At 32.1% G+C, this 25,463-nt stretch overlaps 5 protein-coding genes across 13 annotated transcripts; 3 read left to right on the top strand and 2 right to left on the bottom strand.

Moving 5' to 3' along the window:
* The first annotated feature begins 446 nt into the window (after positions 1–446).
* Positions 447–5,710, top strand: LOC127065053 (DNA repair endonuclease XPF). 3 transcript variants are annotated; one of them, XM_050996893.1, is made up of 20 exons: positions 447–658; positions 844–940; positions 1,041–1,157; positions 1,243–1,393; positions 1,467–1,680; positions 1,753–1,932; positions 2,021–2,201; positions 2,301–2,453; positions 2,539–2,652; positions 2,725–2,873; positions 2,973–3,127; positions 3,256–3,484; positions 3,573–3,750; positions 3,832–3,999; positions 4,084–4,221; positions 4,295–4,513; positions 4,587–4,760; positions 4,873–5,013; positions 5,073–5,273; positions 5,377–5,710. In XM_050996893.1, exons 5-20 carry the CDS (start codon positions 1,613–1,615, stop codon positions 5,539–5,541), a joined length of 2,613 nt encoding a protein of 870 aa, XP_050852850.1. In that variant the 5' UTR covers positions 447–658; positions 844–940; positions 1,041–1,157; positions 1,243–1,393; positions 1,467–1,612; the 3' UTR covers positions 5,542–5,710. The 3 variants fall into 3 exon arrangements, with proteins under 3 accessions (XP_050852850.1, XP_050852849.1, XP_050852851.1); XM_050996892.1 differs by having other exon boundaries at positions 844–968; XM_050996894.1 differs by having other exon boundaries at positions 448–658; positions 844–968; positions 3,576–3,750.
* LOC127065252 (UPF0669 protein C6orf120 homolog) lies at positions 629–1,399 on the top strand. Its single transcript, XM_050997346.1, has 4 exons — positions 629–658; positions 844–968; positions 1,041–1,157; positions 1,243–1,399. Exons 1-4 carry the CDS (start codon positions 629–631, stop codon positions 1,397–1,399), a joined length of 429 nt encoding a protein of 142 aa, XP_050853303.1.
* Positions 5,647–10,618, bottom strand: LOC127065054 (uncharacterized). 6 transcript variants are annotated; one of them, XM_050996898.1, is made up of 14 exons: positions 10,316–10,615; positions 9,893–10,225; positions 9,651–9,828; positions 9,371–9,573; positions 9,079–9,238; positions 8,783–8,995; positions 8,564–8,706; positions 8,351–8,481; positions 7,835–8,019; positions 7,577–7,765; positions 6,421–6,610; positions 6,140–6,330; positions 5,922–6,055; positions 5,647–5,856 (listed from the first exon to the last, which is right to left on the bottom strand). In XM_050996898.1, exons 2-14 carry the CDS (start codon positions 10,108–10,110, stop codon positions 5,733–5,735), a joined length of 2,259 nt encoding a protein of 752 aa, XP_050852855.1. In that variant the 5' UTR covers positions 10,111–10,225; positions 10,316–10,615; the 3' UTR covers positions 5,647–5,732. The 6 variants fall into 6 exon arrangements, with proteins under 6 accessions (XP_050852855.1, XP_050852853.1, XP_050852852.1 ...); XM_050996896.1 differs by having other exon boundaries at positions 5,647–6,055; positions 9,893–10,119; positions 10,462–10,618; XM_050996895.1 differs by having other exon boundaries at positions 5,647–6,055.
* Positions 10,619–11,354: 736 nt separating this feature from the next.
* On the bottom strand, positions 11,355–12,950 carry LOC127065061 (lethal(2)neighbour of Tid protein). Its single transcript, XM_050996918.1, has one exon. It carries the CDS (start codon positions 12,823–12,825, stop codon positions 11,515–11,517), a length of 1,311 nt encoding a protein of 436 aa, XP_050852875.1. The 5' UTR covers positions 12,826–12,950; the 3' UTR covers positions 11,355–11,514.
* Positions 12,951–13,004: 54 nt separating this feature from the next.
* LOC127065059 (uncharacterized) lies at positions 13,005–16,126 on the top strand. Of its 2 annotated transcripts, none has more exons than XM_050996916.1 (10): positions 13,005–13,428; positions 13,513–13,593; positions 13,674–13,748; positions 13,840–13,963; positions 14,051–14,266; positions 14,347–14,487; positions 14,586–14,691; positions 15,023–15,184; positions 15,307–15,515; positions 15,574–15,743. In XM_050996916.1, the coding sequence occupies exons 1-10, from the start codon at positions 13,331–13,333 to the stop codon at positions 15,604–15,606; spliced, it is 1,245 nt and encodes a 414-aa protein (XP_050852873.1). In that variant the 5' UTR covers positions 13,005–13,330; the 3' UTR covers positions 15,607–15,743. The 2 variants fall into 2 exon arrangements, with proteins under 2 accessions (XP_050852873.1, XP_050852872.1); XM_050996915.1 differs by having other exon boundaries at positions 13,008–13,428; positions 15,585–16,126.
* The last annotated feature ends 9,337 nt before the right edge of the window (positions 16,127–25,463 follow it).

Raw genomic sequence — 25,463 nt, 5'->3', positions numbered from 1 at the left:
AACATTATGAACAATTCTATCTCGATATTCATGTAAATTCATTCAATTTGGAAATTCATTTAATTCTAATTTTCACTAAAAAGTATAAATCAACATAAACCGCTTTAAACCAAAATTTAATCATCCTTTGAAATTCATAATTGTGTTATAAATAAGACCTAAGCTGTTTAAGGTTGTACATATGGATAAAATATATTAATTAAAGAAATTATTTTTAAAATATTAAAAATTATTAGAGAAATGTTATTAAAATATATTTTTGTTCCAAACGTTTTATTGTTACGTATTAAATAAGTAAAACTTGATAAAATCAGCAATTTTTTTTCTGATAATGAATCCTATCTCCATCTGGTGGTTACGAGTTATAACTCTTTTTTGTTGTTTCTCTTGATTTTTATGATCCATGCTTAATATATACTAATCTTATGCACTCTTACGACTCTCTACATGAGTTATTTTATAAAGTTAAATTTTATAATTTTGCATAATTACTTGGTATCGCAACTGCATCTATAAATGTTGCAAAAAATATTAATTCTTATGTTATAGCAAATGATAACTGTTACTAACTTTTCAAAAATATTACAACTTTGTTTTTCTTTTTAACAATGGTGAACAACATTGTACTATGAAGATTATATTTCTTAATTTGCTTTTGGTAAGACAAATTAAGTTTTTAATATTTTGAGACGATTATTTCTTAGAAATATAAAATTTATAACTTCATTTTATTTATTAAAACCTAAGATGTATCAAATATTTTATTATAACGCATGAAATAAAGGTTAAGTCGAATGATTTATTTGTACAAATGTGCTAAAAATATAAAAATTTCTGCTTTAGCTACCTTGCATTTTATCATTGAATGAAGAATTATTACATTATGTCAGTGATGACGTATCAAGTGGATCTTATAAATATTATAGTTTAATGTATGAAGGTATTATCAAAATTCAATTAATATCCCAGTAAGTAAATTATCAAATATGCTTGTCTCTGAATAATTTAGAACAATCTAAATGTAATCTTAATAACTATAGAAGCGGAGATGCAGATTTGTATGCATCGCATACAACAACAAAACTAACTTATGAACCAGATCACTATAGTCTGCAATCTACAACTTGTGGGGAAGATATTATAGTTGTACCAGACAGGTATATTAAATATTTTTTATATAATCAGCTCAAACATTTATGAGACAAGAACAGTTTTGATTTCTCTTTATCAACCTCTTTTTAGTTTCAAAAGACCTGTTAGCATAGGAGTATATGGGCATCCATCACATGAATTAAGTAAATATACTTTGTTAGTATACGAAGTGATATCAACGGATGAAGATACAACTTATGATCAAAAAACAGAGAATATTTACAAGGATAGTGATAACAAGGTATAATTTAAAAAATATTAGACCTATCATAAACATTTTCATATTTGTTATTTTCATATAAATTATTTTACAGAAAAAAAGTCCAACATTTTTAATTACTTTCTTAAAATCTATTGGCAATGTATTATTTGAAATTCTTTTTTAATGAAACGTATAATCGTTCACAATAGATCATTCTGGTATTATAACAATTTTATAGTAAAATAAATACACTTAATCATGTTGGAATACGAAAATGAGATGTTTTTAGAAATATTACACGAAGATGGCTTAGTGATTACAGCAAAGTAAGTCTTATATATTTCAAAATATGTTTTCTAACTGTTTACATTGTATTTATACATTGTTTATTGATTTAGGGGTTTGGGTATAGAAACTGTATTTGTAAATATATTAAAAGTCTATTTAGATCCTGGAAATCTTGTTATTGTTTTGGGAACTACCGATCACGATGAAAGATATTTTATAGATAAATTACAAGATTTGGGTACAAAAAATTTACCTCGTATTGTAACGGGTCAATGTACATCCAACGAAAGGTATATCGTTACTTATCGAATCGTTATTTTTTGCTATGAAAAATGTATTTTATAAATATGTAATTTTAATCAACATTATTATTTACAGAGAAGTGATGTATCTAGAAGGTGGAATATTATTTATACCAGGACGAATTTTAGTCGTAGATCTATTAAAAAATAGATTGCCACTGAACTTAGTTACTGGAATTCTTGTATATAAAGCTCATAACATTTTGCGTTCGTACCAAGAAGCGTTTGCAATCAGACTGTACAGACAAACAAATAAGGTGATAAAAAAAAATAATATATATATTTTATAATCATTAATATTGATTATTTACGATTCAGTGATATTAATTATTCTTAATTCTCTAATTTCTTTATAGACTGGTTTCATCAAAGCTTTTTCTAATTCGGCATTATCTTTTACTTTTGGATTTTCTAATGTAGAACGTGTAATGAAAACTCTTTTTGTTAAAAAATTATATCTATGGCCTCGCTTCCACACAATTGTCAATAACAGTTTGTCGAAACTTAAGGTAAATAAATTAGTTATCTATAAAAAATTTATAAATTAATCTGTTTTGAAATAAGTCTTTAAACTTGAATTTTTATTTATTACAGCCTGAAGTTTTGGAATTTCACGTGAAAATTACAATAAAAATGTTACACATTCAGACTGCTTTATTAGATTCAATGAATTATGTGGTGAAAGAATTAAAACGTATAAATAAATATGTACGTATTAAATCCAAACTACTTATCTTTCAGTTTAAAAATACATATATATTAGAATTATATTATTTACAGTTAGATCTGGAAGAATTGACAGTTGAAAATGCAATAGCTAAGAAGTTTCACAAGCAACTCCAATCACAATTAGATCCTGTTTGGCATCAACTTAGTTCCACTACAAAGCAATTGTTATCAGATTTGAAAACATTACGAGGACTTCTTATGTAAGTATATTACATAAAAAAAGCTGCAATTATTATTTTAAATCATTCATATCATGGCCTTTCATTATATCGTTTTAATAATATTAATTGTGTCTATAGGTCTTTAACATACAAAGATTGTGTATCGTTTTATTCGACGTTAAATAGTTTACGAACTATGGATTATGCTATGCAAAGTTCAGGATGGTTGATGCTAGATGCGGTCGAAAATCTATTTAAATATGCGAAAGAAAGAGTTTACACGGAAAAAAATGGTAACTATAATTTAAAATCAATATATACGCTATTTATATGCATTAGGGTATCTTTGTATGCGTGTACATATTTGTACAATGTCATTATATTATTTATACAGAATAATGAAATTTATTATTCCAATTAGAATTGAAGCCAGAACCAAATCCAAAATGGGTTGCATTGAGTGAAGTATTAAATGAGATACAACGAGATAAAAAAAAAGAAGATAATGAAAATCCAGAAAAGGTTCTCGTTTTAGTTCATGATAGGCAAACGTGTTATCAGTTAAAAAAATTTTTAACTATGGGAGCTAATGAATATTTACTCGATGAAGCGTTTAAAAAACTGCAACACGATAATCTTCACAAATCAAAGTATGTTATCGAAAATAATTTTTGTATAGATATTACTTATCGTAATTTTATGTTTATACTTTATACTTATTATAATAAATTTTTTAAGTAGTATTGCCGAGAATAACGAAAAATCAATGTCAACGACTGAATCTGATAAAGATGAAGAGATAATGGATACACAAGATAGTTATGTATTGACATTATCGCAAAAGGCTGTTACAGAGAGTCAATCTACTGATCCGGAAAATGAGTATCATGAAACTTTATTTGAAGAATGTTCTCAAGTATGTTAAATAATATATTCGTTGACGAATTAAATAGGAAGATATATAATACGTTACTTTATATAATGTGTGACTTTGTAGATAGCTGAATTAGATCTAACAACAATTACAACAACTGCACCCATAATCATTCTACAATCTTTAAAGAAAGATGGTGATCCAATGGCATTACAACGAACGCTAAAGGAAAGTAAGCCTAGCAATGTAATAATGTATGTCGCTGACATCGCAGCCGTACGTCAACTAGAAGTATGTATCTAATGTATTATTATAACTTGTACGTGTTTAATAACAATAATTACGACATGATTACTGTCATTACTTTTTTTATAGATATATCAAAATAATAATCCTTCAATAAATTTAAAAGTATATTTTTTAATTTATGGAGGATCTGTTGAAGAACAGGAATATCTAACAGCTTTAAGACGAGAGAAAGAAGCTTTCCATGTTTTAATCAACACTAAAAAAGTAAACATTTTTCGTATTTTTAATTATTTCGATCTTAGGATACTTAGTATATCTATGCATATTTTTTTTAAAGACAATGGTTGTACCTGAAGATCAAGATGGAAAATCAGAAGATTGCTTAACATTTGCAACACAGTCAAGCAATGAGATGGAACAAAATACGCGCAAGGGAGACCAAGAAAATCAAAAAAATATCATTAATAAAGTCATAGTTGATATGAGAGAGTTTAATAGCGAACTGCCATCCATTTTACATTCTCGTGGCATACAGATTGAACCTGTAACTCTAGCTGTAAGTTAATAATGTAATGTGCGCTATAAAACTTTACATTTGTTTTATGCACATACATGTTTTTGTATGTTAGATCGGAGATTATATTCTATCTCCAGAAATTTGCATTGAAAGAAAAAGTGTATCTGATTTAATTGGTTCTCTTAATACTGGAAGATTATACAATCAAGCTGTTGCTATGACTCGACATTATTCTAAACCAATGCTTCTTATCGAATTTGATCAGAATAAACCATTCTGTTTCCAGGTATATATAATCATTATTTATTAGTATATTAATCAATTTTACTTTAAATATTTTATACACGAATTATATTATTTTATATTAAAAAATATACAAAAGATTTTCTTCCTTTAAGGGTTGCTATTACATGGGTAAAGATGTTAAAAGTTTTGCTATCACATCAAAATTGCAATTGCTGACTTTACATTTTCCTAAACTAAAATTCGTATGGTCGCCAAGTCCGCATGCATCTGCGCAGTTGTTTGAAGAATTGAAGGTAACATATTAATGACGTAAAATAAAGTCAACGTTCAATAACGAATTTGTTTGATATAGAGTGGTAGGGATCAGCCAAATGCTGAAAAGGCTATCACGATTGGAGTAAATGAAAATGCAGAAGATGAACAAGTGATGATTCAAAAATATAATCCTCATATACAAGATTTCATTGCCAAGTTACCTGGTGTACATTCGAAGAATTTATGCGCAATTTTAAATCAAGGAAAATCGCTTGATCATCTTATTAAATTTACAGAGGTAATGTGAATCGATGTATCTTTGGAATTCTAGTATCTTTATTATTATTATTATTTCGTCTCACAAAGATTGATAAAATTCTAATATTTGATATCACGTACAGGATGAATTGGCTGAAATGATTGGAAACAAAAGTGATGCACAAATGTTATATAACTCGATTCATAATAAATGCTGTCCAGATGAAGAAACGGATATAAAAAGTATAGGTGGTAGAAAAGTTTCAAAGGGACGCGGTAAAAAACTTTTCTCTAGAATAAAGCAATAATATGCTAAATTCTATTTTTCTTATTGTCATTATTGTATATAATTTGGAATGTTAATTAATCATGAATTTTTCATGTTTTTTTAATCATATCAAAAAATATAGTCATTCTAAATTAAAAATAAGTCTGTGATTTTTATTAAGTACAAAATAAAAGGAATGTTTTTCAGTAGATGTTGAATTGTTTGTTAAATCTATTCACAGTTTAGATTTATAGACTCTAAAGCATGAAGTATAGATTTGTTCAATATTTCCTCAATAAGAGCCAAGGACGAATCAGTAATTTTTTTATCATCTTGCTGCTGTATCTTAAATTGTCTAAGAAAAGAAATAAATAATTAGCAAATTGTTGATATTTTTTTTCATTTAGTAAATATGCATACTTGGTGATTTCTGCACTGGCGTCTTTAATATTGATTCGTTGTTTCAGTAATTTGGCTATACTTGCTCTTGCAATATCATAAGCGCATTCTAGTATCCTATGTACACTTCCATAAATATCCTTTAATGCGTAAGACTAGGAGGATTTGTAAAAGATACATACTAGATCTTGCAATTGATAATTTCTTTTTAATTTAAATTATGATTTATCTATCTTTACCTTATGATCGACAGTATTTAAAATATATGAAATAATGATTTTAGAAAGTTTTTTTACGAAAATCTCTTTTTCCGCTTTACTCATCTCTTCGGGCCAAAAGTCTGTTAATAATTCACATAGGTTCAACTTAGAATCAACATCTACACTTTTATAAAATTCTTCATCCGTTTCAAGATTGTACGTGTTGACTTCTAACGAACAAGAATATGTTTATATTATTGTTAAAAAATATATTAAAGGAAGTTTGTATTTAAAAAATTAAATTATTTGTTTAAAAGGACCTGGTAAATAATCCGTGGAAAGACAGTATAGACTGCTTAAATATCGCTCGGCTATAAGAAGAGATGCTGTATCGCGAATGTCTATTTCATCAATTACGTTATTAAGCCATACAGAAATATCTGAATAAGTATTGTATGGATATTGATGGACCATATTATTTTCACCCACATCAATCCACGGTTCGCGTTCCTAAATGAATATATGTAAAGAGATATATATATACGTTAATAGTCAAAATATATTTAATAAAATATGTAAGTACGACGAGATAACACAATGATGCTAACAAGAAATATGTCTGTTTCTGCTTCCATTTTGGTTTTAAGATCTAAAATATATTCACCACATTCAGATACAATAATTTTTTTTAGAGGAGATTCATAATACGTTGGAGTATCTTCTATTTTTTGTAATGTCTGGATACCATCTACTAGTTGTCTTTTTTAATATTATTAAACATTACTTTTTATTTATTTTTTTTTTTTTCAATAAAGCAACAATTATTATTATATACATAATTTGACATTTACCCAAATGCAACATAATGATAATTCATCCATGTATTAGGTTTTAAAGAGACAATTATTTGAGATTGATTAGAGTGCTTTCCATTATTTGCCATTGATAGGACTCCTCGTCGATCGTGAGGTATGCAATATGATTCATCAGTAATTGTAGGTATTACAGTCATGTTACAATTAGTACTGTTTAATTTAATATCTGATGTATACGTGTGGATAATCAACTTTTTTTAATGATAAAAAAGAAAACAATACTTATCTTAATTTCTTTTCATTTTAATACTTGCCACCAAATTGAATCCATCCATTTTTAACTATACGATGAATATAAGTGTTTGTATAAAGTGAAGCTTTGAAGCCATTTATATTGTTATATTTTTCAGTACAAAAGTTTAAAAAATGTTTACAGGTTTTTGGGAGCAAGTCAGAATATAACTGTAAATATTCTTCAAGTTTTTAAAGTAGTCAAATTAAAATATATTAAAAATAATCAAGCATGATTCATAACTTATACCATGAATAAAAGGGAACCTATCAAAAATCCATCCAAAGTGAATGTGAAATATACGTAAACTCTCTAAAAAATATTCAATATTAAATATGGAAATTATTATCACATACTTATTATATTGACCTTTGTTTTTTTAATAAATTCTTTATAATATCCTTTAACATGTGTTTCATAATATCCAATATCTTTTGGCATATGAAAAACATACAATTCGTTAAGATACTCTAAAAACTCAATGTCACTGCCTATGAACACATCATTTATAAAGACTGCAACATCTCTTTTTAAGGCCCACATTTTACCACCAACACGCTATAAAAAAAAATGCAACTGTATATTCATATTATATCAAAAAATTAATTAATATAGATAGTTTTTTACCACTTTCATTTTTCGAAGATATTCGTACCAATCTACTTGAAACATTCCTCTAATTTGTGGTACAGCATATTTCTGTGACAAATATTGAGAAAGCTTTTCTGCATATAATCTTGCTTCATGAAAAGCAATTGTGGTGATAAGACCTTCTACTCTTATTTTAGTTAGACGATTATTATCTGAGTAATCTAAACAGTAATCCCTTTTTATTGGTATCTTTTTGTCACTGTTACAGATTTTATTTATTGGAATTACATATGAATTGCAATATTGTGATAGATTTTTGGTTGACATTATATTTACTATAAATATAATAGTAATAATAATTTAATAGTTTTTTTTATAAGAATAAAATTTTTTTTATAAATATATGATTTGTTTAATAAAAAATGCAAAATATCAGTAAAAAATATAACCAAAAACTACTTGATTAAATTAAAATCATGAAAACAATAACATTTCATTTGATATATATTCAATTATTTCTTCAAAAATTAACAATAGTTTAAAAATATATACTATTTGTATTATCATCAGGTGTAATAGATAAATCTTTAAATGTACTTTCGATATCACTTTCATCCGAGTTATCATTATCTGTATCCAAATTATATAAAAATGAATCATTTTCATTCATAGGGAAATAAAACCTGAAAAAAGAAATTATTAAACTTTCATATTATAATGGAGCTGTTTTTGTTGACCAATTCATATTGAAAATTAATTACTAACGCTGGATGATCCCATATGTATTGTTTAGGTAATTTGTAATGATCTTGCTGGGTCATATGTTCCAATATGTTGTCCGATTTTATCTCACATAAAATGCAACATTGCATATAAATTCGCACCCTTATGTAATTTACCAGTTTTACCTACATATTTATTTTTTATTCTTATTATTTGTTCTTTACTTAGAAACTATCTTATAGATATGTCAAATATACATACTTTCTGATAAAAAGTTAAATCTTTTGATGCCTCTTTAAAGTCAAAATTGTGTTGTTCTTTAATATGTTGTAAAATAGTTGGAAAATCTTTATCAGAATGATTACAGAATAAACAAAATATACTAATGCTTTCATCATTCCAATCAGACCATGACAATTCTTCATCTTCACTTTCACTGCTTAATTCAATATCTTTAGCGTATCTGTAATTTTTCTTAAAAGAAACAAAATATATTTAATGATATAAAGAGATACATCAATTTTTAATTTTAAAAACAAACATGATATTGTAGTTACTTGACATTTTCTTGCTCTGCTAGACTCTGAATAATTGTTTACATAAAATTTATCAAATGTTTTATTGTATGGATTTATTTGTTTATGTAACTTTTTACGCATGTGCTCTTTTAATGCCGTACGATCTTTGAAAACTTTTTCACAGTATATACAAATTAAACTAAAAATAAAATATTTTGATATTTTTAAGATACTTATTATTACCATAATATAAAAAATTATATATGAATATTACTTTTATTTGATCTCAATATCATTAAAAATACATAAATAATTATAATAATTAAACTACCTTTCTATACTTTGCTGTATTTTATCTAAAAGTTCATCAATGAAAACTAAATTTTCTGGTTTTCCAAGATAAAAATTATGTTTCTCTGAAAGATGTTTTATATAAGTAAGACGTGATTTAGAAAAGTTCATTTTACAGAACATACAACCACGTGTAAAATTAGTATCATTTCTTTCCTCAGATTGTTTTGCTAATACCCATTCCTTCAAAAAATGTATATATATAGATATATAATTTAATTTTATATATATTATACTTATTATATTATCATAAACATTACCAGTTTGACTTTATATACTTCATCTCTTAATGCTTTATCCTCCGAAATACAATCAGAAAGTAAAAAGTAACTTTCATCCTTACTTGGTTTCCCATCTGGTGTACAATCCATTAATATTGTAGTACAAAAATCAGTTATAGGATGTTCTTTGAATCTATTGCTCCAATAACGTATATAACTAATTAAACAAATGGAAACATTATACTCTTGTTGACATATCAAATACGATATATAAATCTTACCTTTTCAAACTTGCTATTTTCCAAACATCAGCTATAACAACACGATGTTCTTTGAACAAATGCGTTAAAAAATCTTTCTCGTTTGTAGGAAGAATAAATGAGTTCTCACAGAATAAACATTTTGAATTGGACGGTTCCTCGTCAATGTCAAAAAATTGTGATTTGTATAGAGCAGGCATCGTAGATAACGAATTGCAAATTCCAGAGATTAGGCTCATTGTTCAGTGCTTTATTACAAATCAATGTCTTAAATATATTTATGATATTTACAACTATATAAAACTTATCGACAATATCTGCTTATATAATAATAATTGTTTCAAAAATAATTCTCTAAAGAAAAACAAATAATCTCTGTTTGAAGTTCGAATTAAAAATAATCAATTCAATCACACTATCATTAAACAAGAATAATATTCTTACTTCATTAACTGTGTAAACCATCTGACATATATTAATCTTCCCTTAATAATGATATTTAAATATGCACTTTTATGTTCATTCTTTTATGTATATATAAAAACATAGTATTAATGACATCTTTTACGATTCTTAAAACTGTTCATTACCTTTTCTCGTAACGTATGCGACTTCAGGGACAGGTACGGACGAAACATAAACTACGAGCTCAATAGGAAAACACTGTCTTCGTGTGCGCCTATTTATCACTGGTAAGTTTTTATAGATGTAAACCTCTTAAGCGTAATATACTTAATGATCGAGTAGTGTGCGACTCAAGTATTTATATGAGAATCAGTGGTGGGGATACGAGGTTCTTCTCTTTTGCCGGGAAGTTCGAGGGGCGCCACTATACGTAATTTTTGTTTAATGAAAAATATGGAAAACAGGATTTACGCCAACATCGAATCCGGCCGTAATTCTTCACCGATTTTGACGAATAAAATTTCTTTTTAAAGATGAAGATTTAAACGAGGACATGGTTTTCTCGAATTTTTGAGAAAGCATTATTTTTATGCACGATTTGTTCTCAAAAAAATATTATTTCTTGACACAATTTTTTTCAAAGAAAATAAAGATTTTTCAAAAATTCAAAAAAATCATGTCCTCGTTTAAATTTTCATTTATAGAATGAAATCTTGTTCGTTAAAATCCTACCAAAATTACGCCTGTATTCATCGTTGGCATAAACCATTGTAAAACCATGAGTGAAGAGTAGCCTTAATTTCGATTGAAAAATTCTTCAATTTAAAATTAAATTGAATTAAAAAGAAACCACGTAAAGAAACGTTATTTCATACATCATTTTATAATGAATGTAAGTTTTTAGAATCTACAATGTTCCAAAAATAATATTAAAATTTATATTAAATATCACATCAAATATTTTCATTAGTAAACAATGATTAGTGAGCGTTATATATTTCAATCGTGATGGAACGATAGAACTTAAATAATTACAACGTGATTATACGGGATCTATATTATAATAAAAGTGAACATATAAAATTAATTTAGTCATTTTATTGAAAAAATTCCATAAAAAATAGATGTTCAACATTTCGATTGTCCTTAGAAAGGAGAATATTTTACGCATATAAAGTTTTATACGTCAAATAGAAAAAAGACTAGATAACAAATTCAGTCTCAAATATATAACAATTTCATTTTGTTTTTATATCGCTTTTTTTGTTTTTAATCAAATCATACAATAAAATTATATGGCAAGCGTGCAGAGCAAAACTACTATAAATTGTACTTGGATAAGTATTCCAACAAAGCTCTATTATTCCTAATATTGAAAGCTTCGCCGCAGTTTTATAACTTGTACACCATGCAAGATACGGTAATGTATGGTAGTACCATATATAAAATTGATAATGTAAAGATCTACTGCACGCGACGCCTATAAAGTTTGCTACAAATAAAGGAAAAATAAATAATTGACTCATCGTTGACATATCCACTTTTTCTTTTTTTTGTAATTGAGGTTTTAGATCTTTTTCCATTTGTTTTAATTTTGCATAGGATCTCAAATAAATTATCCAATTTGGTACACAGACAGCTAAAATCAACAAATGTAATAGTAACAATGAAATATGAAAGTATGGATTAACAAATACTTCTTCTGACAAAAATCGCCAGTTTACTGTCCATTTGAATTCAAAAATTCTTCCTAAGTTAAATGCTCCTTTAATATACGAAATTGGATTTTCAATTAAAAAAGGTAAACCTAAAATTGCTTGTATCACTGCACAAATGGATAAATGTATTACAGTCTTCGATATTCCTAGGATACATAAATATGCAGCAAGAAGTGCTGGTGCAAATAATAAAATATTCATTTTTACAGATACAGCAAGGCTATAAAGAATACTTCCTAAATACCAATGCTCGTCTAAAAATGCATTTAGACTTGAAAATAATAATATCATAGCTATCGGATCATTAAAAAGTCTTAACACGAATATAGAATGTATTCGATACGACGTACAGCACATCAAAATTAATACATAAGGTGGCACCTTTTTAGTTTTTGAGTAAATGCGGAAGACCAAAGCTAGTAAAACGATGTAAAGAATAGCAAAGATATACTGAGCTATTTTAATTTGCGCTCCTTGCACGGTGACATAGTATAGAGCAGAAAAAATGTATAAAAATCCAGCAGGATAAACCAATGGCCCTGTATCACCTCTTAGTTTTGAATAATCCAATGTACCATTTAAAAAACCCTCCACTTCTTGCATATAAGCTTTCCAGTCGATTTCTGTGTAAGGCACTCTTTCGATAATGAATACATTCAAAAGCATTTCCAGTAAAATAAATAACTTTGTAGTTATTACAATTTTTCTTGGATCTGTTAATAAAGACCAAAATTGAGGCCATTCGAAACTTTTGACCCAGCTATTTTTACTTCTTTTGGAAGCTTTATTTATACTATTGTGATTAGTACGACTATCTCTGCGTGGTGCCATATTCTTCTTTTAAATACACGTTTTCAATCTCGTAAAAGCACGATTAAACCGAAAATGATCGTAAATAAGAAGGTTCTGTGGGTATTATGAAATTGATTCTTTCACGAGTAAGACGAGTTGTAAATAACAATCGCTATGTGGCAGTGTAGTCGCCTCGTGTCATTTTTTCGTTTATTTTCTATTAAGTCTCTGTGGAAACAAGGTTTTGTTCTTTACGTGAAAGAAATAATTGTTAAAAAAGTAGTTTATTATCTATGATTGCTCACGTTATTTTTGCCTATGATCGGTCACTATTATATAAAATATATACTACTGCAATTGCACAAGATTTAAAAATAAGTCAGAGGATGAATTTTGATCTATCTGCATATTATTTTGGTGATTAACACTAAAATAAATAAACTGTTTTTAATTAAATTATAATATCTAAAATTTTTAAGTGATTTATTTTTATCAGAAAAATATATTTAGTAAGCAGGTGTTCGTTTAATTTAAAGTATACGTCATGTTGAAATCGTTCATTTTTATTTGCATCATTATACAATGTTTAATTAGTTCTTCATTAGTTTTTTGTAATAATGATGATACTTCACATTCTGAAAGGTAATTATGATATAATTTTATAAGATATAAATTTTTTGTTAAATAAAATATTTAAAATATTGTAATTTTATACTGCTTTTTCAGAGATGGAATTGAACACTTGAGCAATGACATGAATTCAGATCTTACAAATTACAATGATTTTGATAAAAACATATATGATGGGTAAGGAAGAACTATAAATTATGTTTGATAAGTTATATAAATCATATATTTATATTAAACAATGCTATTCTCTTTTGTAGGAAGCAAACAGAAGACTTCATTGATCCACATTCTCTCTATTATGATAGATTTAATAAAAAAGTAATAGAAGATGTGTATGTATAAAAAATGCATTTTATCTTTGTTTGAATTTATGATCACTTATTTTAAAATATCATTGTTACTTGACATTGTTACTTGTTGCAGAGAAAGCAATAGTAAAGAATATAATCAAGTAGAATTATTAAAAGGAAATAATAAAGATTATGAGACAGTGAAAGTATATTATAAGCGTTTGGTTATGATGTTATTGTTAAATGCCAACTTAAAGGTATAATAGAAATTAGTAAGAACAATAATTGTAGAGTGATTCTGTTGTAAGTATAATAATGTAATTTCATTTTCTAATATCATACAGGTGAATGATGATTACGTAGAGGGACAATTATTTATAAAAGGAACAGTAACGCAAATTGAAAAACTCAAAAAAATAGAAACTGGAAATTATTCCATAAAAGAAATTGATGTAATCTTGAGTAAAATTTTATTGGAGCCTTCATTCTTTAGTAATGTTTCTGATGTGGTTGATTTATATTGGATTGTTCAGTCTGTGTTTGAATTTATAAATTACTATGTAAGTTGGTTACATCGCAATTTTATAATATTTTCAATGGTATTTACAATATTCTAAATTTTGCTATTTTTATATTTTAGGCATTTGTGATTATTATCGTTTGTAGCGTATTAGCAATTGTGATATTATTAAGGAAATTGTCATTGTTTCGGATATTATTCAGTATTAGCATTATGGTAATAATAGTTAGCTTTTATATGACTTGGTGGCATCTAATAACGGTAAAAAATATAATAAAAAATAAATTAATATCATCTTATATATAGCTAAGATTTTTCAAGATGTTATATATAAATATTTTATTATATTCTTTTAAAAGGAAGCTGAGATCAAATTAGCAGCAGCGCAAGTTAAATACATTGAAATGCCTGTAGCTTGTCAGCCATATAAGATGAGTCTGTGGGATAAAATGAAGGCATATTTCTGTAAGTATATAAAATGTAAGAATTGTATAGCGATTAAAAGACCAGATGATATAAAATTATATAAAAAATCGAAGATTTTGGTTATGATTTAATTCGTAGTAAAAGGCTTTTGTGTTGTTATCCTCCGTACTTTATATCGATCGAGCTTTTACGTCGAAGGAAAGAAGCATTAACGCCATCTACAGTTTATAAAGAGAATTAAATCAAAACTCGTATCTCTACCAAAGAAAAATTCAAAATTGTAAACTATATAACTTGTTTTCCAATTATAGCTAAATTCTGTATAAAATTTTGTATATAATATTAAGAAAACAAATTTTTTTGATTATAGTTGATGACAAGGAATGTGAAAAATATTATGAAGCTAGAATGATTAATCCAAAAATGCAGGTAACACCTGCTTTGGTTGTATCACACCTTGTATCCACAGTCGCACTGTATCCAATACCTATTATTGGAGATGTAATATCTAAGTTTGCAAACAATGTAACTGGTAAGATTTGTTATTGTTTTTATATGAGAATAATAACTATACGTCATATATTATGAATTCTATAAATTATAAATTATGAATTTTCAAAAAATACTACCATGTAATTAATGTTGTTTTTATAGCTCATTTACCCTTTTTCATTCGATATCCCGTACAACTGTGGTTCTGTCTATTGCTTCCTCTACTATTTTTGGGTGTTATTTTCATTTATAAAGGAGGTTCTGTGAGGTTTGGATTACCATTATTTAATTTTTCGCTTTTGTCATCTAGTGAGACTTCATCGCCTCTGGATAATGCTCAAAAGAGGCAGACAATTGAGTTAATTCGTGAGGTATTCAATATTTATTTATCATTATATCACATTTTTATATATCTTTACCTTAATGTAGCAATGTTTTAGATTTTTGCCGAAGTACCTGTAAATAATCTACTAAAAAATACTGAAACTATTAATGCAGTGCTACCGTCTAATATTTCCGAAAAACAAGAAAATAATAGTCCTACGAATAATGCAATTGAGGAATCTTATAAATTAATATCAAACGAATCTGAAAAAGAATTGGATCATGCTGGTGGTGATTCTGATAAAAATAATTTATTTTCCAAAGAAAATAAAGAGAAATGCGGAGAATGCGTAAAAAGGTTTAAAATCGATTCAGAGAAATATATCGGAGGTGGCGATGCTTAATATTTTACCGCGAAATGTATTATTTAATATTTAACTTTAAATATGTGTTAAGTTAATTTTAAAGAAATATTTTTCAGATCTTACATTAAAAAATATAACAAATTTATATAATGATAACAAAAATCTCTCTTGGAATAAGTTTTTATACCAAACAATTAAAAGCATGTTTGTAATAATGGACAATGCGTATGCTTTTCTCTGTAACCATATTAGCCCGATATTTAAATTGAATAAATAGATTTTTATGAAAAGAATTAATTGCGGAAATACGTTTTACCTACCCTTGAATTACTAGTGATAAACAATACGATTTCATGAAACTATGCTTTATTAAAATCGCAGAAATGAAATTCCGACGAGCTAATTCATCGTACGATAAAACATGCGAACCATGGAATTCGTTATAGGTGGTCTCATTTGTAGCATTGTATTTTGATTGCTGGGGTCTCGTTTTGCTGAGGATTTCGTTATTAACGCAAATTCAGCCTAATGATCAACGAGCAAACAAGCGTTTACCGAAGGTAACGTCTGCGTTTTCCGTAATTATATATACGGTAGTTGGTAACGACGTGGGTGTGCTCTTGTTTAAATGAAGGGGTGGTAAGCAAGCGGATACCGCGGCGTAACGTTGAGCAATTATTAACGTATTAGTGTCGTTAGAAAATTCTCCCGTGTCACATGTTACTTGTTGTCATATTTTACGAAATTGCAACAAACGAATTATTATGAGCGGAGTGTTAGATGATACACTCTACGTATAAAATGATTTATTATCTTACTCATTGATAGACAAGAGAAATATTTGATTTCATGAAAGAATGAGATAAATGTCACGAGCGATCAAAGCGAAGGAAGAAAACGATGTAGCGTGTAACAAAGACGTATATTCGAGAGATCAAAATATTTTGGATGCTGCGATCATTCATGATCAGAATACGGATCCTTTTTGAGCTTGTTCGTGGACCCGTGAACGTTGCTCGTCCCTATGCACGTAGAAAAAAAAAACGGATCTACTATAGATTCTAATACGCTTGACAGACGGTTTTGCTCAATTACATGCTCGAGATCACGTCTAAAAGTTTCTGCGGCGTTGGTGGAGTTCTCCTACCATTATATACCGTCCTTTGCTCGACGTCTTCGCAAAGCACCTCTATTATTTCATTGTCTATCGATATACCGCAAATGCGAACACGGTGTAATCTCAACTCTAACAATTTTGTCTATTATCGATACAGGAAAATATTTATCGTGTTTCCAGCCAACATAAATGAACTGTACAAAATAATATCGGACGCGTACTAGCAAAGAAATATCATATACTCGATCGATTACAAATATCTCGAACCTAACGGAACTCGATAGCCGATCTTAATTCGAGCGTGAGACGATCCAGGCCTGAAAGATCGTAAATGCATCGTCGAACATCGGCGAAGCTATCAAAATAACGAACCCACCTCATCTCGGAGTGCGTTATTCGCGGCTGATCGAACGTGAAACGAGCTGCCCTCCTTTACGTGAAATCTGAACGTTCTTTTCCGCATCTGCCCTATTGATGTCTCTTTTAGTATTTGTATGCCATTGACCGGGGGTAAACCACCGAAAATTCAAGGAACTTTGCTTCGTGCGCGTTACCATCATCGCGATTGCGGTAAGAACGTTTGAACTAAGCTTTGAAAGCTTTTCGCAGTTTCCTTTTAGCTTTTATTTCTCTGTCTTTCTCTCTCTTCCTTTACGTTTGTACGTACCATCGTTTATTTATTGCAACAACCATAGATCTTTCTATACGCAGTAATTTAAAAGATATTTATAAAAAAAGATAACGAAAAGACGTCGATGTTCTTAGAACGTATCTACGCGATTTTCAATCGGCTATCATCGAGCAATAAATATCACGTATTTGTAAATTTTGTGTGCGTTCCGCCTTCGTTGATCGGTAGACTCGTGAGAGACACTGGATGTTGGCAAATTGATGGTCGGTTTAACTATCGGTCTCCGATAGTAAACATTACACTGTCCTATTAGAATCGTCGAATGTAAACAATCCATTACCGCTTCTCGTTCAGCTACTACGATCGCGACTCGATCTTTCTGTTTAACATTTTACCTCAAAAAAAGAAATTGTTTCTTTCCTTGGTTTCACTTGGCTTTTCGATCGCGAAGCGTCACTCATTCGACAATTTATTTTTATTATAAATAGCCTCGCCCCGACACGAAGAAATTGATATTGCAGATATCGTTGTCCCTTGAATCGTAGATCCAACCGGTTTATCGACCGATCATTGATCGTTCATTTTTTCTTTGATCCTGAACATCTTCCAACGAACGAGTCGTTCTTGAACTCGTTTAACCAGTCCTCTTATCTGTTAATCGTAATTTTCTCTTTACTCATTCGCGATATAAAAGAAAGCAGAGTCTAAGATAAAGAAAAAATGGTTATTCCTCGAGCCCAATCAAGGATAATTTTCTTTTAGCAAGATCCTTTCGTCGGAGTTGAAATTCTCTCGATTAAACTAGCGTAATATCCAACGCGATAACTTCCTAATATCGATCGGGAAAGTTCAAAGGGGCTGTCGTCTCGGAACTACGCTCGCGTTTCCGACGAGGAAACTGCCGATCGTTGAAGCGACGATAATCCATCCCACGACGATCTACGCGTAACCGTCGTCCTCTTCGTCGAAGAGAGAACCGGTCGGTAATTTCGAAGGAGGCCATCGAACCTCCCATTGGCTCGGACGTGTTTCCAGTTGGAAGTGCTCCCTTGGGTTGGTATACCTAGGCTCTTCGATATACACTCGTATATATACACGTAGAAAGCGGGCTCGAGTATCGAATCGAAGCGAAGTAGCCTCGATAAGATATGCACATACATACATATATATATATATATACACATATATGTACACACACGTATGTAGTTATATACGTAGCATGTATATCGATAGTCCGAGAGAGAAAAGACAAGAGGGGAGGAAGTTCGAAGGAAGGTCCTTTGGGACCAGTTGAGGTCTTAATTACCGGCCTCTCACCGATGGAATGCCGTGTTATCGCGCTCTTACTCTCAACCAGCTTGCCTTCGACCAACGGTCGCATTGGATTACCGACGTTTTTCCCGTCCGTTTTTAAAAGCAAAAGGCAATCGAGAACGTGCGTACGACGCGCGAACGATCGTGTAAAAAACGAACACCTCGAGGAGACATCGAAATGAGATAAAACTTCTCTCTATATCCTTTGGGTATATTTCGAGTCGTTAAACGTGCGACGACCGTGGTCGTTTCTTAATGCGCTTGTCGAAATGTTACATCTATCGTGGATGAGGGAAGAGAGAAATAGAGACAGAGAGAAAAAAGAAATCTTATTTAAAGGTATTCTTTACCATTGGGAATCGAAGAGATTTTCTCTACCCCTCTCTCTCTGTTTCTTTTTTTTTTATTTTTTGGAAAAGGACTAGTTTCAAAAGTGAGCCGAGAAATACATATCGTTTTTATGGCTCGAGATACGATCTCGACGTGTAAGTAGGGAGTGAATTTCGTATGATTTTACGATCGTTATCCTCCGTACTTGACGCTACTTCCAAGTTCCGATTATACGACTGAAACGTTTCTCGAGAGTATTCTCACCTTACTAATATTGCTTTTAATACGAAAAGACGACTCGCCGAACGTTTGAAATTTCGTTTCATCGCATATATTTATTTTTACTATTACGCTAAAACTAGTATCCTGTGCGATCGTAAGTTTCGAAAAGTCGCGTAATTAAAATGCAGACTCGTTTGGTCGACAATTTATGTTAATTGGACAGTAAAAAATGTATAATGGAGTCGAAAAGAGAAGGGACGCGACGTGTAAGATTTTTCTAAGAAAGGCAACATCAAAAAATTACGTGAACTTTCTTTATTAAAACTATTTTAAGCGAACGTACCGAAAGCGTACGTCGAGGAAAACTTATCTCGCGATAATCGAATTTCCATCGTTCCGATCGTTCGCCAAGTTTAAATGCGAATCACGTCGTAGCTAATGGAACAGAATCATTCTTTGATGCGAGCAGATATAAACGAGCTTATAGAGCTAACCGTAAAAGCTTTGATTTTATGACGGTACGATTAATAGGACTAGCATAGATTGGGTTTTAATGACTCGATAAAGAAAAGTACATTGGCGGCCATTAAATCTGTTTCAGTTACCTAGCTCTGATTCTTACTTGAGCTAACGAGCTTTTCATCGGATTTGGGTAATCCCAGACGGTGGAGGTGTTTTTGGGTCTACCCTCGATAATTATACATGGATAGAGGGGGTAAAGTAAAAAGGACATTTGAGGAGACGTTCTGGATAACGCTCCATCCAGACTACTTTTTCCTTCCTTAACCCTAGAACTAAACGAATCGCAATCTTTAGAAAGGGAAAAGAAAATAAATTTGCGATATAAATGTTTGTACAAACGTATATAAATGTTTTCTTGATTGTTGCATTTAAATTCCGCGAAAGAGTAATTTCGCGAAAATGTTCACTTACTCGGACGATCATAGAAAACTGCTAATGAGACGATTCTTCTCTTTTCGAACGTCGCAAAAGTTTGAGGAAAATGTCTTAGATCCGGGAAGGATGGAAGAGTCTCGTAACTTCGAAAAGTCTCGGTTGAGGACGAAAGGTCAAAGATCATTATTCACTTCGACGCGTTCGAGCGGTTGATCCTCGCTGATAATTCGATGGAACGAACTAAGAGCGTACTCTTTCACGGTCGGCTTTGAAATCGTCGAATTAATATTGAGAATATTAGGCGCGTTGATTCAGGAAAGTGGCTCTGTGTATCGATGATATATACCGAGAGAGTGCTCAGGCATTCCCATCGTGACTATCATGAGGGATGCCTCGGAGCGCCAGACTCATGTCATCGTGTCATCGATAATTGATGTATGCGCGAACTAATGGCTGTAATTACCTCAACCTAATATCCACCATGGAATCTCGCGCTTCTCCATCGGCAGACCTTGTGCGCCTGTATGTATATATGTATACGTATAAATATATTGTATATACGCTATATATAACGTATACATCGATGTATCGTACGCATACGTTTGACCCTTCGGGAGGGCCAAGCCACTCTGAGTTCTCTCTCTCTCTCTCTCTCTCTTTCTCATTCGCTCTCGCTCTTTGAAGCACGCTAAAATTTCAAGAAGAAATTAATGATTCTCATCGACCGTGACAGACTGACCGTGGTAATTAATCGCGAGAGTTCGCCTCGAAGATTGCAAAGATTGACTTTCGCTTCTTGCCTCTCTTCGTATTCTTTTTCTCCTTCTATTTTTCTTCCTCTTTTTCATCCGTGCAACGTCGGTAACTTACATACAAAAAGTTCTTCATTCTACTTTAACGAAAATATATTATCGAAATAAAAGGTACATCGCGATGGGCGAGCTTCGAGCGTTGGCGATCCGAGGACAGAAATCGAAAGCAACGAACATGCAAAGCGCTCTATCTCTTTCTCTTTTTTTCAAGAGTGGACCAGACACGATAGTTTCGTTCATGCGGCTTCGGAGGAATAAAATTTCAGCCATCGCCGGGTCGACTCGAGCGAACTTATGGCCTATAATAAGATTACAAGAGACAGAGAGTAGTGTGACTAACGAGCCTATCGTCAACTGCAAAACCAGATGCCGTTCCGAGTGTGTCTGCCGCCCAGGACGACGAGTCTTTTTGGTGGTCTTCTCTCGCGTCTGGCCATGTGCATTTTCTCTTCCTCTAAATCTCTCGGTCTTGTATTCCACCGAGTGAAACTTATAAATTTATATAAAAGATATTACGAATGGAATAGTAACCTCCAGATATTCGGCACGATTTGTTGCGTATTTACATTCAACGATCGCGACCACCTTCTTCTCGATCCCTTCTCCAAAATTTTTATAAAGCAATTTGTCTTCGATTTTATTGGCTTTCACACGTGCCACCTTTTTATACAAAATCTTTTAAAAATGTTGCTCTGCGTAGGTTTTCGTTGATGGAATCGTGCTTTAGTATTTCTATACATATGTTACAAATTTTCGTTCGTTAACGAGGAAATTATTTTTTTCACCTAAAACTTGTATAAAGCGGTGTACTACTACCCATGACGTCAATTCGATTTCCGATATAAAAATAACGAGATGAGTCGGCAAATTTTCCAGAAGTTAAAATAATATCGTTTGTTCCAATTTCTATAAACAACGTGTGCTCTCGCGGCGTGCAACGATACGTAACTAATTGATCATAACAACACAAGGTATCTAATATACAGTACGTTACGAGGAAAGGTATGTATTCGATCGAATATAAACATTATGATATTTACGTAATCGTGCGCTCTACGCATTCGGCGATGATCGTTTACTTTCGGCCGAGGTCGTCACCTTGTCTCATTGTTAACGTCATTTTGTACTTAGGACGCAATTAGTAAGGTTGTACGTGCGGAGATCGACGTCGTCGTAATGGCAGGTAATAAGCATATTTTCTTTTTAATTTATTCATTACTAATCGTTATCGAATGCACGATTTCGAGGGAGCAGTGTTCGCAAATTGTTACGACATACTGTTTGACGGATAATTGCGAATATAAAATCGGCGTTTCGATATAAGTATAGCGTGATTTTCTCGAATTTTCGGAATTATTTCTACGATATCGACGATTTTCTCGCTTCGTTACACACTTAAGTGAATAATTGATGATTAATTAATTCGTCGATCGAACTTCGTATCATTATAACCTACGACATTCGTATTCATCGTAGCTATAACCTATATATACTTACATATATGTATGCGTAGAGAGAGAGAAAGAGAGAGAAAGATAGATAACTAAATAGATAGATAGATAGAGAGAGAGAGAGAGAGAGAATCTATGGTTCTCTCGCGGATAGGTTAGGGTAAAGTCGCGGTGATGTAAGTACCTTCGATCGACTTTGATCGAGCCGAAGGAAGGTTCATTAAACATGATTAATTATGTTATTTTAGTCCACGGATCTTCATATGCAACAACCTCTGCTTGGAGAGATATGGATATTGGATATTACTTGCGATCGACCTAAATTTTGCGTAAAATTCATTATACAAAGTTGCATTTGATAAGTTTTGTATTCGGGGACAGTGGGTTTTAGTATAAAATTCATTTGGCGAGAGCTCAATTCGCCTTACGTCGAGAGGACGACTACATAGAAGGGCGCGTGTGCTACACCGGGTAAGGGCTTTAGGAAAGGACCGGAACGTCCCTCTTGGAAGGGGGCGTTGCTTACTATATAACAAGGTTATTGAATTATTTCGAGACTTAGTTTTACGTGCTCGCTAAGGGATCAAGCTCACAGAGCTCTAGGCGTTGCAGATGGAGTAGGCGTGGTTCTCCTTCTCTTATTCTCGATCTATCTGGCTCTTTCTGGCTTCTGGCAAGTGCTAGTCACCCTTCTCGAATCGTGAATCCTGCGGATCGCACGGTGGGTTCTGTGCTTTCTCGACTAGATTAAGATGCGATTAGGATGCCTGCGCGTATTCCCATCGAAACTTGGGAGGGTTCGAGACGCTCCCGTGGATTCTGTGTGGAAACGGAAGTCAAGGGAATATCGCAGGAGGTGGCGTTCGTCGAAGAGACGCGCGAAGAAACGAGCGTCCACGTTTTATCGTTGGATCCGTCCACATCTGGACGGATGTTGGCGACACGTGTTGCGGATTAGTCGTACTCTTCGAGTTGTACTTTTTGTTTAGCTCGCGAAATACGATACTTAGCTAGCGAGAGCTCGACGGATAGTTTCTAACGTTTGACACGACGTTACTTTACGTGCACGTAAGACGAACGTTCCACGCTCCCGAAGAAACTCACGCTTCGGCGACTACATTTGTTCCTGGCCAAAGTTTCCCGACAAAGTTAAAAGCACGGTGCTTCGATACATCGAAGTTTACCCTATACCCGGTGTAAAAGCTCTTCTCCGGCGGACAGGAATATTTCGCTCGGATGATAATTCGAGTTCGTTGTGTACTTTGAAAGCTCGCAACCAAAGTGGAGAGGGAGAGCGAGAGGCAAAGAAGGAAGAAAGTTTCCCTCGATTTTCTGCCTTCCTTTCGATGAAGAAGCTCTTTCCCTCGCTCATCTCCTTCCTTCTCTCTCTCTCTCTCTCTCTCTCTTTCCCTCCCCTCCTTTCTCTCTTTCTCTCTCTCCCTTTATACCGCTTTTCTCTTCTTTCTCATCCATCCTTTCTTCCTTCCTTCTTCACGGGAGTCACGCGACCAAACTCGTTCGCTCGCGGGAGGTTGCAAAAAATGTGGCTGCAAGCATCCGCTTTTAATGCTATGCTTCCCATCCGTTTTCGACCTGGCGTTCTAGCTGCGGAGCAAAAGCCGAGACTGATCACCGTAAAAGCACACGGAAACGCGCTTCGCAAATATAGCTCCGGTCCCAGCACCACCGACGCGACACGACGCGACACGACGCGATGAGCTTTTCCATCGACGCGTCGAATTGCACTCGACATTTCCGTGCACGCGCCCGCTCGCCACCCGGTATATACTACACACCTACCAGCATCTCTCTATCTCTCTGTTGTACTCATCCTGTCCGGAAGCGGACGGGTATACGGACGACACGGTATAGTACTTTATTGAGAACCACGTTTCAAATTTATAGAGAAAAATGTTGTTTCGACGTGGGCCGCTCATACGCTTTTTCTCTTTCTCTCTTTTCCTCTCTCTCTCTCGCTCTTCTCCTCTCTTTCTCTTTTCCTCCCTTTGCGAGCCCGAATCGTTTCTGCAATAACGTCGATGTTTACGGCCCTCTAATCCTTTACCCCACGCCCTATTCCAGAGGACCAACTTTTCGAGCGCTATTACGCCGCACTTTTTTTTCTATTTTATTTTCTCCGTCCATCCTGATCCAGCGAATTTAACGTTGGTCGATCGTATTTCTTGCATTGGTAACAAGCTGATAATTTATGTTACACGGGATCGTATTCCGCTTAATCCTCGCGAGTGAAAAAAACCGAAGAAACGGATAAATTTAGTTGGTTTAGTTGTAATGCCTTCCTTCTCAGTTAGAATTTGATTCTCGATTCAATTTTCGATCGATGTATTTCAATGTTCGCACAAGCGGATGCTCCGCGTCAGAGCTTATAGTTTACCGATGATTGTTAATATGAAGGAAGCTTTTATTTATTGCGCTTTAATCTGGGGATTAAAATTTACATACGCGATATTCCAATGCTCGACGTCTATATTCGGCTGCTCGAGAGCGTATGTATGTACATCCGGTCGCCAGCACAGCAATCAGATAACGTTAGTCCAAAAGTCGATGAGCGGAGCGCTAACGATTTTCACTCGTCGAAATTATTGGAACTGTTTATAACTGGCTTGAAACTTGACAAAAGTACTCGCGCGAATACTCGTTTAACTTTGCGTGTCAATTTATCTTTCGATTTTTAAATCGTACTTGTCTGACGAATATTTCTACACTTGTTTTATTCATCGATGAATGAGAAAAATAAATTCCGGGGAGAGAGGGGGAAGAGAGAGAGAGAGAGAGAGAGAGAGATTTTTACGGCAATTTAAATCCGCTCTTGTGAGTTAGTTTTATTTGTCGTTT

The sequence above is a fragment of the Vespula vulgaris genome, chromosome 7 (assembly GCF_905475345.1).
Source record: "Vespula vulgaris chromosome 7, iyVesVulg1.1, whole genome shotgun sequence".
NCBI classification, from domain to species: Eukaryota; Metazoa; Arthropoda; class Insecta; order Hymenoptera; family Vespidae; genus Vespula; species Vespula vulgaris.
This window is presented reverse-complemented; position numbering and strand designations above follow the sequence as displayed.

Coding starts and splice junctions, on each gene's coding strand:
- LOC127065059 (XM_050996915.1), top strand. CDS start 13,331: ATGTTGAAATCGTTCATTTTTATTTGCATCATTATACAATGTTTAATT. Junction 13,429..13,512: donor GATACTTCACATTCTGAAAG/GTAATTATGATA, acceptor CTGCTTTTTCAG/AGATGGAATTGAACACTTGA. Junction 14,692..15,022: donor TAAAATGAAGGCATATTTCT/GTAAGTATATAA, acceptor TTTTGATTATAG/TTGATGACAAGGAATGTGAA.
- LOC127065053 (XM_050996893.1), top strand. CDS start 1,613: ATGTTGGAATACGAAAATGAGATGTTTTTAGAAATATTACACGAAGAT. Junction 2,653..2,724: donor TAAAACGTATAAATAAATAT/GTACGTATTAAA, acceptor TATTATTTACAG/TTAGATCTGGAAGAATTGAC. Junction 2,874..2,972: donor ACATTACGAGGACTTCTTAT/GTAAGTATATTA, acceptor TTGTGTCTATAG/GTCTTTAACATACAAAGATT.
- LOC127065061 (XM_050996918.1), bottom strand. CDS start 12,825: ATGGCACCACGCAGAGATAGTCGTACTAATCACAATAGTATAAATAAA.
- LOC127065252 (XM_050997346.1), top strand. CDS start 629: ATGAAGATTATATTTCTTAATTTGCTTTTG. Junction 969..1,040: donor AAAATTCAATTAATATCCCA/GTAAGTAAATTA, acceptor TAATAACTATAG/AAGCGGAGATGCAGATTTGT. Junction 1,158..1,242: donor ATTATAGTTGTACCAGACAG/GTATATTAAATA, acceptor ACCTCTTTTTAG/TTTCAAAAGACCTGTTAGCA.
- LOC127065054 (XM_050996896.1), bottom strand. CDS start 10,110: ATGAGCCTAATCTCTGGAATTTGCAATTCGTTATCTACGATGCCTGCT. Junction 8,482..8,563: donor TACATATGGGATCATCCAGC/GTTAGTAATTAA, acceptor TTCTTTTTTCAG/GTTTTATTTCCCTATGAATG. Junction 6,056..6,139: donor TAAATACTGTCGATCATAAG/GTAAAGATAGAT, acceptor AAATCCTCCTAG/TCTTACGCATTAAAGGATAT.